The sequence below is a fragment of the Pinus tabuliformis genome, chromosome 1_2 (assembly GCF_031772625.1).
Source record: "Pinus tabuliformis cultivar Carrire ecotype Pingquan chromosome 1_2, CPIR1, whole genome shotgun sequence".
Lineage (NCBI taxonomy): Eukaryota > Viridiplantae > Streptophyta > Pinopsida > Pinales > Pinaceae > Pinus > Pinus tabuliformis.
Window position 1 is genome coordinate 1,241,957,575 of NC_142298.1, and position 12,984 is coordinate 1,241,970,558.

Consider the following 12,984-nt stretch of genomic DNA (forward strand, 5'->3'; position numbering starts at 1 on the left):
AAACTTGTTATAATGGCCGTCGCACTCGTGTGGATTATTTCGTTGGGTTTTATACGTGCTATCCGTTCACTGTGTGCTTGTGGCTATTGCATCTGATCCAGATTTAAACAGGAACACAACAAATTACAGATATAACCATAAATACAAAGATGCAGTAGAAATAACACTTCATTTCGTTAATATCAAATACTGAAATATGCTTACAAACAAAATGGAAATAAGACTAGCTCGGACGATGATAGCTTATCTCTGAGAAGAGATGTGGCGGCTGCATGCCTCAGATCTATGTTACAATGAGGCTCAAAGGCCTCTTTATTATTGAGAAACAATGGAAAACCCTAAACATCCAAAAACCTAACCCTAGGAGATGAAGCACCAAAACTATGGGCCTTGTTTGGATAAATTGGTACATCAACTTCCCGGGGTCGTAACTTTGACATACAATCTCCGTTTGGCTATCATATTACCTCGTTTCGAAGATCTCGAAGAGACTCGAAGAGAAGGCCAAAAAAATAGGCAAGCTGATTTGGGATGTTTCCGATCTCTTTGTTTTCCCTAAAAATGCCGTTTGAAGGCCAAAAAAATAGGCAAGCTGATTTGGGATGTTTCCGATCTCTTTGTTTTCCCTAAAAATGCCGTTTAGGGCCTCAAAATGGCTCCGAAAGTTCAGGGCCTGAAAAACTGCCAAAAATAGTAAACTGTGCTACAATTAAGGAAACCAAAAAACTGAAAGAGACAATGTTGGGGGTTCAAGTGGAATAGGCAGGTGGCCACCAATATCCACCTGGATCATTCCTCTCCCCTTAGGAAGCAATGGTCCCCATTGCATTGAGTTCCTCCATGAGATGAGGAAACTTTTGCTGAACTGGGTCCCCTGGTGAGCCACTCACTCTGGTGAAGGAGTTGGCTTGCTTTGACAACTCGATATAGGTGGATCCTTTGCTTTCAGGTGTTCTTGATCTATGTGTCCATGATCTGATCAATTGTGGCTTGTTCCATGCAATCTGGATTTAACTCTCTAGGTGTGAGCTGTTCTGCAATGTCTGATGTGTCTAGCAATGGTGGGAAGTATGGTTGAAGGTGGTCCACATTAAACATTGGGTGCAGGCCAAGGAATGGGGGAATGTTGAGCTCAAATGCATTGTCTCCCATCACTTTGGTAGTGTAAGGACCATATCAGAGTGGTCTGAGTTTCCAATAGGCTCTGGTAAGGCCTTCCTTTTACAAATGCAACCAAACTTTGTCGCCCACTTGAAACTTGTGTGGCACTCGATGTTGATCATGTCGTTGCTTGTACTTGGCATTTGATTTCTCCAGAATGTCATGGACCTGTTGGCCGATATGTTGGATGTGCTCAATGAAGCTGTTTGCCTTATCAGTTTTAGACTGGACGTGAGTCGAATTTGCATGATAGCTGCAAATGGCATGGCCACATCAATGGGACATAGTGGCTAGAATCCCAAGCCCACTTGAAAAGGGTTGTGGCCAGTCGAGCTGTGGAGAGCCCAGTTATAGCTGTGCTCGACATAGGGGAGGCTCTCATCCCATGTGCGTGGACGCTTTGAGTTGTATATGTGCAAAATATGTATGATCATCCTGTTGACGACCTTTGTCTGGCCATCAGTTTGGGGATGGAAAGCTGTGGACTTAGTGAGTTTGGTGTCCAGAATCGACTAGAGATTGGACCAAAATGCAATGAGGAACCTGCTGTCCTGATCTAAGATGATAGATTGTGGGATCCCAAAGTGTATCCACACTCGTTCAAAGAAGAGTTTAGCAGTGGCTTCTGCGGTGATATTCTTCTTGCAGGCCGTCATAATGGCCATCTTCGAGAATCTGTCAACGACTACAAAAGCACAGTGATTTCCATGCTTAGTAGAAGGAAGGCCCAACATGTAATCCATGGAGATGGATTCCCAAGGTCGACTAGGGGTAGGCAGCAGAGTATAGAGGCCTTGCTTCTTGATGGTAGGTTTGGAAATGGCGCAGGCAGTGCAGGATCTGATGTACTTCTTGACATCCTGTCGAAGATTCGACCAATAGAAATACTTTGCAGTACTGCCACTGTTTTCTCGACCTCGAAATGCCCAACGGCTTGACTATAGTGTGCTTCCCAAATCATCTTAGCACGCTCTCTTGAAGGAACACAAAGGTGTCCTAGGTGGCATAATAGGGCATCCTGGAGGTGAAAATCTGGAACTTGTTGACCCTCCAAGAGCCTCTGGTATGTGTGGCCGAATTTTGGGTTGCTTTTGTGGAGAAGTGGCTAATAAAAAATCTAGTGCCCACAAGAGTTGAGCACGGTGGTTAACGCCATGATCGGTGGTCCGCTGAGGCAATTTGCAACATTATTGGTGTTGCCCTTCTTATACTTGATATTCAAATGGAATTGTTGTAGCTATGGGGACCACTTCTGATGGCGATCATTCTGCAACTTCCTTTGCGTCTGTATGTTTTGCAGGGGCCGGTGGTCTGTGTGGATGATCGTTTCCTTCCCCAAAATGCAATGCTTCCATTGTTGGTAGGCCTGCACAATGGACTCTTTGTCATAAGTGGGATTTGTGTCTGAAAGTGTCTCACTGTGATATACCACTGGATGCCCCTGTTGAGTAATGATTGCCCCAATAGCATAGTCAGAGGCATCTCTCTCGATCTCAAATGGCTGTTGCATGTTTGGTAATGTGAGCACTGGTGTAGAGTAGAGGCGATGTTTCAACTCTGTGAATGCCTTCTGTTGAGATCCAGACCAAAAGAATTTTGCTTTCGCTCCTCCCTTGGTGACTTGACTCAAGGGCCACGTGATATGAGAGAATCCCAACACGAACCTGCGGTAGAAATTGGCAAGACCCAGAAAGCTGCAGAGCTCTGTCAAAGTGGTTGGAGTTGATCAATCCTGGATGACTTGAATCTTGGCTGGATCCACATGCACCCTCTGTTCATCAATAATATATCCCCCTGTTCATCAATAATATATCCTACATACTAAACCTGGGTCATGCCAAAAGTGCATTTCTCCAAATTGGCACATAGTTTGTGTTGCCGCATTGTTTGGAGAACTTGTCAGATATCCTAGATACTAAACCTGGGTCATGCCAAAAGCGCATTTCTCCAAATTGGCACATAGTTTGTGTTGCCGCAGTGTTTGGAGAACTTGTCGGATGTGGTGGAGGTGCTCTTCCCACTCTGGTTGAATATTAGGATGTCATCCAAGTATACCACTACAAATGAGTTGGTGAATGGCCGCACGATGTCATCCATTGGCCTCATGAAGCTTGTAGGAGCATTCGTCAACCCGAAAGGCATAACCAACCATTCGAAAAGGCCCTCCTTGGCTTTGAAGGTAGTCTTCCACACATTGGAGGGTTCGATTGGTACTTGGTGATATCCTGACTTCAAGTTGATCTTGCTGAAATATTTTGCCCCCTTTAGTTGGTCTAGAAGGTCATCAATCCGTGGGATTAGGTACCTATTCTAGACAATGATTTTGTTTGGCGCCCGATAGTCAATACAGAGTCTCCAAGTCCCATTCTTCTTCTGTACCAACACCATCGGGCTCCCACAGGGCGATGAACTCAGTCGAATGTGACCTTTCTGCAGTAGCTCTTGAATTTGCCTCTTGATTTCGTTGTTCTCTCCGAAACGGAGCGCCGATAGATTGGTCCATTGGGCAGTGACGCACTTGGGGTCAGATCGATGGAGTGCTTGACCTGACAGTGTAGAGGCACCCCTGCGGGGGAGGTGAAGATGTCCTCGTACTCCTCCACGAACTTGTCCATCTATTGTTGTCGTGGGGAGGGGCCTTGTTTGGAGGTCGTGGCCACCATCCTCTTCTTTACTTGAGGGTGTATCATCAGGAAAACAAATTTCCCGGTTTTGGAAATGAGCTTACTGCATTGTTTTGCAGTAAGCAAAGAGATGGCGGTAGGCAGTGCTACCTTCGGTATCCTGTACAACTTATTTCCCAAAGTAACAATAACAGCACGAGGCCTTGACTCATACACAACATGTTGCTTCCATAAGTATGGTTGGCCTAATAATACATCACAAACATCAAAGAGAGAAACGCCACTTAATACCTAATTCGAGAAGGGCTTGATGCTATATGGAAGGCGGCATTGCTGGCTCATGTGAAGATCCCGTCCTTGGTGAAGCCACCCAATGGTGTATGGTTGTGGATGTGTTGTGGTCGGTAAGCCCAGCCGCTTCACGATCTTTGCCGAAATGAGGTTCTTTTGGCTCTCGCTGTCGACAATGAACTGTAGCGGGGAACCTTTTACCCACATCTGGGAGTGGAAGAGGCGCTCCTCCTCCTCTGGATCTTCGGGTTCCTCCTTCTGGATCTTCGTTGGGCTTCACATCAATAATCTGCTTCCCTTTGTCATTCCCCTTGTTGGGTTTTGACTTAGAGTCGGAACATGCATCTGATTCCGAAGCCTTTAGCTCGGCCACCAGTGACTGCTTGGCCCGACACTCACTTGGGTTGTGAGTGCAGCTCTTATGGAACTCACACCACTTCCTGTGTCCTTCTTCGGCTTCACTGTGTTGTTCTTTGCTTGTGGCTTTGGCGAGTTGTCCTGGGCTGCCCCACCTTGGCTTTGTCCTTTGTTCTGCAGCTTGGGGGTACCTTTCCCTTGCTTTGGATGCGCAGATCCAAAGTCTCACTTCTTCTGTTTAAACTTTTGCTCGATCTTGACGGCATATCGGTATGTTGTGCCGAGCGAGGAGATGTTTAGGAACTCCATCTCGTCTGCGGAGCGAGGAGATGTTTAGGAACTCCATCTCGTCTTGGATGTACCTGTGTAGGCAGTCGCGGTACTTGAGAACCAAATGGTTCTTAGAATCCTTGATAGCCAACTACGTGCGAAGGGTATGAAAAAACATTGGTAAACTCCGGTACATCTTGGTCCCTTCCTTGTTGTAGCGTTATCCACTTTATGTATTTATCCTCATAGCTCCCGACAGGGTAGTATTGCTCCTTGATGGCATCCCGGAACAAGTTCCAAGTGGGTACGGATGAAAATAGTGACTTTGCACTTTCATCCTTCTGCTCATAGTAGGTTTCCCACTAGTCCTTGACGTGGGGGCTTGCTTTGAGAAATGCAAAAGTGATATTTTCCCGGCTGGAAAAATCATGTATGGAAAAATATTCTTCTAGTAGGTTTAACCATTTATCTACAACGTCTGCATCTATTTGACCCTCAAATATGGGAATGTCGAAGTTAATTTGTACCTTAAATGGTGTGGCACTTCCAGAGTAGCTGCCGGAAGTAGATGCGTCGCCCTTGGGTAGCCGCTGAAGGATCTGGGCAAAGTTGTCCATCATCGCGTTACTTTGTTGCTCGAGGGCTTCTTCGAGCAAGATTTTGATAGGATCTCCTGCCCCCTCGCCTTTCTTTTCATTTGCCATGGGAGGCCATCGGGATTTGTGAGGCTGGTCTTGCAAAAGTTCAACCAGTTCAAGCCCTAGCTCCTTATATCCCGACCTCGTTGGGGACATGCAAAGCAAAACAGAGAAATAGCGGATCACTCTGATACCATTGATTTGGATTTAAATAGGAACGCAACAAATTACAGATATAATCATAAGTACAAAAATGCAGTAGAAATAACATTTCATTTCATTAATATCAAATACTGAAATATGTTTACAAACAGAATGGAAATAAGACTAGCTTGGGCGATGGTAGCTTATCTCTGAGAAGTGATGTGGCGGCTACATGCCTCAGAACTGTGTTACAATTAGGCTCAAAGGCTTATTTATTATTGAGAAACAATGTAAAACCCTAAACATCCAAAAACCTAACCCTAGGAAATGAAGCGCCAAAATTGTGGGCTCTGTTTGGGTAAATTGTTACGTCAACTTCTCGAGGTCATAACTTTGGCATACGATATCCGTTTGGCTATCATAATACCTAGTTTCGAAGATCTCAAAGAGAGGGCCGAAAAAAATAGGCAAGTTGATTTGGGACGTTTCCAATCTCTTCGTTTTCCCTAAAAATGCTGTTTAGGGCCTCAAAACGGCTCCGAAAGTTTACGGCCCAGAAAACTGCGAAAAATAGTAAACTGTGCTACAATTAAGGAAACCGAAAAATTGAAAGAGATAGTGTTGGGGGTCCAAGTGGAATAGGCAAGTGGCCACCAATATGCACCTAGATCAACATCCGTGTGGACTACTCCGCCGGAAGCCGCGCATGTCGTACTGTGTTGTGTGTCTCTAACAAAGTTGGGACTCTTCCCTTTCCACTTGAGGCTCACTTCCACCCTCTCCCTCCGCGGTGAATGAACCTTGACACAAGTAACATTAAGCACTCACCAAGCACATGAACCACGCTGTTCGAAGGCAAAGAAGACCACTCTCATGTGCTGACAAGCAAGAGCTAAGGTAAATCTCTAAGACAATGGAAACCAGGCCATCATACCGGATGGGACTCCTACACTAAACGGTGTGAGGTCTAGTTGGGACTTCATACCCCAGAGATCCCCTGAATGTTGCTGGGTACGGCATCGTCAACATAACCCTATGTTCCATGACCTCATTTTTGATGAGATTCAGATATGTCCTCTTCATCCATGTAAGAAAGTTCGAAGCCCCAACCAATTTGTTGCTTTCCTTACAAAAAGACATTTTGACAGATTTAGATGTAGACATAAATATACTTGTGAAGATGCTTCTTCCACTTGCTGCGTCCTTGAATTTGATGATGATGTAGATAAAGAACTTCTTCTTGATGAATATAGTTCTTTTCGAGAGTGATCCTTGACTCCACAGAGAGGGAGATCATTTTAGATCCTTTTATGGTGATGTCCTTGTTGATGATGATTGATGATGACTTTATGGTTCTTGGATGATCTTCTTCGAGGATAAGGATTTTATTTTAAGAAGAAATACTTATTTCAGTGAGAGGGAGATTGCCTTAGAAATTTTGAGGATGACGACAACATCCTTGATCTTGCTTCTCTTGGATGAGTAGTTTTCAAGTTACTTTGATTTGTAGATCTCTTCAACTTGAGCAAGGTCTTAGTGGTCTTTAGATGATGACTTGGGGATCCCAAGACTTCTTCTAATGTAGACTTCTTCTTTGATCTAGGATTTTGACACTTATTTGTAGATCTTGACGAGATTTGCTTTGATGCCCTCCTCGAGATTTGGTCCTTGATGAGATGCCCTTGATGAGATCCTTGAGCGTCCCTTGATGAGATGCCCTTTCCTTGATTTTGTCACCTTAGCTTTGATACCATGTTGAGAAATCTAGGGCATTAGAATTAGGAGATTTCTCTTTTATGATAATTGCTTGTGAATGCTTTCTACTTCTTTAAATTAGGATCTTTTCTTTAGTTATATTATTACAGTGTTCTTCTTCATCAAACAACTACCAAATAATAAACAATAAAGAGTCAAGAGACACAGAATATAGGCGATCAGTCAGGGCCAAAACCTCTCCAACTTGAGAGGAAAACCCAAACGAATTCATCTTCTTATAGAGACTTCAATTGACGAATACCAAGACCAAGACCCTTGACCTATTTAACCTCTCCAAGACCAAGTCACAAGGCTTCTTCTTCTTCTTCCTGGAGTCAATGATGGTCAAACTACTTGCTTCTCTTTCCTTCTTGGCTATCCTTCAGATTTAGGCTTCCTGCAACCCTCGACCTCTTTAGAATCCCTAGTTGCAGAACATGGGAGAGATAGATGGTGATTTGATCCCTAAAACTCCTTCGCTTGGATAGTATGACTTTCTCCTTTAACTCAGCTTGATGAAAGACTTATTATTCTTCCTTGATTCGATCCTTTAGGACAACTGTAACAACTCAGCTTCCTTGAGCAACAAACGATACTTCTCTTCTTCGCATGTGTGGGAGGAATCAACCAAAACAGGCCTAAAAAAATCAATATACTTCGACTCCTTGACTTTCTTCTCCTCGCTTGATGTGAGGCTCCTTCTCCTAGGTTTCTCGCACCTTCTCTTCTATTTTAGATCCTTGATCGAATGTATTCTTAACGAGGTCAAGCTCATTCTATATATAGTGCCCTGCTCTTGGAAGTAGGGTGACTTGAGCCATGGGTTAGGCCGACTTGCCATTTTAGAAAGATCTCCATCTTATTTTGAGGGTCGACATGAAGGAGCGCTTGTGAGGAGGTCTTGGAGTGTTAATGGCTCAAACAAAATTACTTTTTACAATATGTAACATGTCTTCAATTCATGACATTGACTCCCTAGACTTTATGACTTGATGACCAACTCTAAAGGCTCACAATGGGAGCCTTAACTATAAAATAAAATTCCTTAAGCTTGAAACCCATAACCCAAGCATTATAATTCTTATTTTTATTTTCTTCTTTACATCAATTACATAAAATCATGATTGCACATGTCATTATGAAGAGCGAACCTAGTTACATTTATCAACAATATTGAGGTTGGCTTGTAACCTCACACTTGTTGAACACTCAAACAAACTTGTTTTAAGGATTTACTTGTAAAATTAGTGGCAATAAGGTGAGTTACTTTTATAAATAGACGAGACCTTACTCTAATTTTCATGATCACACATTCACCACTCTTCTTCCAAAGAGCACGAATTGGTCTCTTTTCTCTACCTGGGTCAAAATGTGATCTTTCTCTGGTGCAAATTTTCTTGGAGATGGAAATTTGTATGGAGATGTTTTCCTTGGATTGAATGAAGTTTTTTTGGAGAATTTTGTAAATTTCATGCGTATTTTCTATATTTAGCATATTATATTTGTGTAGTAGAGTTTCTATTTTGTGCTATTCATCATCACACATTCATCACTCTTCTTCTAAAGAGCGTGAATTGGTCTCTTTTCTCTACTTGGGTCGAAATGTGATCTTTCTCTGGTGAAAATTTTCTTGGAGATGGAGATTTGTGTGGAGATGTTTTCCTTGGATTGAATGAAGTTTTTTTTGGAGAATTTTGTAAATTTCATGCGTATTTTTTATATTTAGCATATTATATTTGTGTAGTAGAGTTTCAATTTTGTGCTATGATTAAATGTTAATTCTATGTTGAAATCTTCCTCCTTTATAACATGCAAAATTGTTCTCTTTGAAACCTACAAGGAAACTTTGAACGTGCATTCCTTGTATTTAAGTTCTCTCTCCACGAGGAAAATAGTTAGGGTTTTAAAAGTGGATTCCCTAGGCATTTACCCTTACGACATCAAAGCCATTCTCATTGAATTTTGCCCTAGAAGACTCCATTTAACGCATTTAGGACAAGGCAATAATCATAAATTGTGTTGATCATCCATTCAATTAATTAAATTCCTTTATCTTTTTCCTAGATTTCTAGGTATAGGCTTCGTATAGCGGCTAGGGTTTTATGTGGAATGTTGCTAAAAAGTGACTTTATGGTTCATAAAGTGTTAGTTTTTGTAGCATCAAATATGTTCTAGCCACAAAATTTGGTGGAGAGGCTAGAATACATGTATTCTCCAAAACTCGGTAATTGTTTATGGAAATTCCACCTAGAGACAACTAATTAAAATAATTAATCTTTTTTTAATGGTTCCTAAGTCTAAACTTAGGAAAACTAATTAATTAAAAGGTATTAATTAAGTCATGGTGAGAATCTTATAGAAGAAGACATGGATCGAGTTCTAGTTAATCTTAGCCATCGATTTTGTTTTAATTTTGGTCGTTGATGTCTCAATGAGAGATTATAAGAAGAAATTCGATGGGGGTTGGAGAACACACTCGAGACACCAAAAATTTGATTTGCTGGGGAATCAATCTCTACAGTAGCAACATTTAGTTGCTGGAGGTGATTCAGTGAGATTGAAGTAGTGAGAGAGGGGTAGGGATAGTAAGGCCGAAGGGAGATTTTCCAGTTCGGTGAGTGCATAACAGAGAGGCAGTGAGTGCCACAGAGAGGCAGCATAGTGCTTCAGAGGGGAATCCGTATTTTGCTGGGGAGAAGCAATGATTCAGTGCTAGAAGCCGGAGTGGGAGCCTTCAGGCTAGGAGAATCGATTTTCTAGACAACAACTGATCAATTTGCAAGAGAGACGCTGGTCCAAGTTGTGGGACACAACACTGCATAGGCTGATGCAGGGACTGTGTAGAGGCAGCAGAGAGAAGCTCATCTTGAGCCAAGGTCAGTGTTGGATCACCAGTGGGAGTGAGATTTTTCTCCATAGACTTTCTGTCAGCCATTTTTCTGCATGGATTGCTAGATTTGAGCATCCATAGCTTTGTACTCAGATTTACTACTGCATAATAATTAAACCCTCAGGTGCTGCACCAGTTTTCCCGAGTTGGGGTTTTCTGGGGACTTAGTCCAAAAATAACTGTGTACTTGTGTGTGTGTGCATCTATTCTTCCAGCATTATTTTTCTTCCACAATATTGTATTTGTGAAGGCTGCAGTGTATTAGTTTCAATATTTACCGTAGGACGCAGTAAATAATTTGTTCGGTTCATTTAACAAATAGAAGAGACTTAATCAATTGCTGTAGTAGGATTCGGGGTTTTCCAAATTTTCACATAAAGTAGGAGTTGCATCAACAAATAATATAAATGCAAAATCTAGCATTGCTGATTTCATCCATATTTTGCTGTTTATGCATGTTTTTAGCCATACAACTACACTAAAACCCCTAATCCTTTGTTTCTATTTGGAGGCCTTGCTTCCTTTCTTTATTATTCATAGTTTGCTTTTTATGCGTGTTTTTAGCCATACAACTACACTAAAACTCCTAATCCTTTGTTTCTATTTGGAGGCCTTGCTTCCTTTCTTTATTATTCATCAAAAGGCCTTTTTCCTTGTCTGGTATATGACATCGTGTATCATTGAAAATCAGCACAACCCTAAGTTATAACAACTGTCAAATTGGTCTAGGAATAGACTACTTCAACTTTGCATGGAACTTCTAGGCCTTCTAGGCTCTGCTGGTGCTTTATTCTGTTTTATAGATCTTATTTCTATAACCTTAAGCCATAATCATTGAATATTCTTTAGTTTAGTTTAGGGAAGTCCCCCGTGTGGTCAAATACCACTGAAGAACAGGAGAAATATTGCCGAGTGACAGTGTTAAGCCTTTCTCTTGTTGCCATAATGTTGGGTTCCACCTAGTGGGGATTTTTGCACTAGGCCTGCTAGATTTTGTGGCAACATGCAGATTTAGGGATTTTCTGGTTGGTTCCATTTGATCATCTCTCTTTTTTCTGGATTTTGGTTTTATCTTTATCTAATTTTGTTGATCATTTCTTTCTATTTTCTTAATAATTTTCCACTTAGAAAAATTTATTTTTGAATTCTATATATATATATATGTATTTTCATTTTTTGAATTGTCTGATTCCAAAACATTTTTTGGTGCCATGTTTTCATGCCATACTTGGTTTGGAAATCCTTATCTTTTGTGAAGTTTGTGCAATTTAGGCTTCAAAAGATATGCAATGATGTGTTTCCAATGCTGGCTACAAATCTTCCAAACTCTGCAAAAACAACACTTTATCTTCTACAATTTATTTGTCTTTAGGATTTTCCTCTACAACATTGTATTGATCAAGGAGTCAGCATTAGTTGATAATCTGATATGATTGTGAAGATGTTCTTGTTGGCACTACCTCTTCTGTGTACCCTTGAGGTGCTTTTAATGATAAGCTAGAATCTTGAAAAGGCCCAAGCCCTATACCTTTTATGAGATCTAATTCAAAAATTTATACTTGGAAATCCCAGCCAAGTAGAATATATAATAAAAAAGGATTGCTCAATGCAAGTGGGAAGTACAGCATCAGCCTTGGCCAATACGTGAGAAACTGCCATGAGGGCATGTCAGTTGTCTGTACCAGCCCAAGATACTCACCCAAGATTTCTGATACCATAGGAAACCTAGAAATTGTTAGATACCATCCCAACATACTTACCCAAGATTTTTAATGCCATAGGAAACCTAGAAAATAGTTCAGAGATTGTCATTTCGCAAGTCATAGACAACTTTAATAGGATCGTGGATAGGAGACCTTCCTATATATACTTGGATCACAAAGTTTAATTAGACCTTATGGCTTTATGGCAACCATTCTTCACTCCACGATCTGATTAACATATTTCCGGCTTATTTACCTCTGTGGTTATAGCAGCTTACTTAATGTATCCTGCTCTATTTTAGTTTTTGATGTTGTGGAATAAGATCTAGAGTAGAAATGCCTTATTCACTTCCACACGTGCTTTCATTCTTCTCAATCACAATTTATTCAATAGTTCTATTAATCATCTTTAGACATCTGTGAATATTAATATAGTTTAGTATTTTCTTTCTATAATATAATTAGTATGTTGATTTTGAATACATTTGATGTAACAGTCACTTTCAAAACTATCTATTGTGCTGTTATGTTTATCTCCAGTTGACTGTCCTGATAATCTTTTACCTTCTAAATTTCAGAAGGGAAGACTCATATCACGAGAGGAACTTGCAAAAAAGCTAGCCAAAGAGAAAGCTGAAGTAGAACTTGAGGTCAGCATTTTGTTTCTGTAGTTGACATGTGAACTCTATATGCTGTTTTCAATAAAACATAGGAAGAAATAGCTATTCCACGTCCACGAAATGTATACACCTGGACCTGGAATATGTTTGCTTTGATTGGATGAAGGTATCCTTATGGATCATTGTGTATGTTCTCTAATATTGGTGATTGATTTATAGATTTTTTTTGTTTTATTATTATATTTATTTATTTATTAGTACCTTATATATAAAATGTGATATAACATATTTCTTGTTTTGTATTCTTATATGGTCTACTAACAATCGGGTGTAATCATACGTGTAACGCAGTTTGATGATATAGATGAAGCAATTGCTGGAGCCATTGACATTGGTGAAAAGGAGGTAAGTTCTGATATGTCTCTCTTAAGTATTTTAGAAATTTTGGTTGTTTGCAGCCTTTTTTAGTTATTTTGATAGTGCTGTTAGTTCTTTCATAAATAGGGCTTATAGATAGTCTTAGCAATATAT

General features: G+C 40.7%; 1 protein-coding gene across 3 annotated transcripts in view; it reads left to right on the top strand.

Annotated features, from left to right (window-relative positions):
* The window catches only part of PTAC12 (plastid transcriptionally active 12), a 59,582-nt gene that overhangs the window by 46,092 nt on the left and 506 nt on the right, over positions 1–12,984 (top strand). For all 3 annotated transcript variants that reach the window (XR_016252960.1, XM_089396773.1, XM_089396774.1), the window contains 2 exons: positions 12,412–12,483; positions 12,805–12,858. Coding sequence is in view for 2 of the 3 variants with exons in the window: in XM_089396773.1 (XP_089252899.1) it covers positions 12,412–12,483; positions 12,805–12,858 (126 nt within the window). In the remaining variant the exon portion in view is untranslated. The remainder of the gene's footprint in view (positions 1–12,411; positions 12,484–12,804; positions 12,859–12,984) is intronic.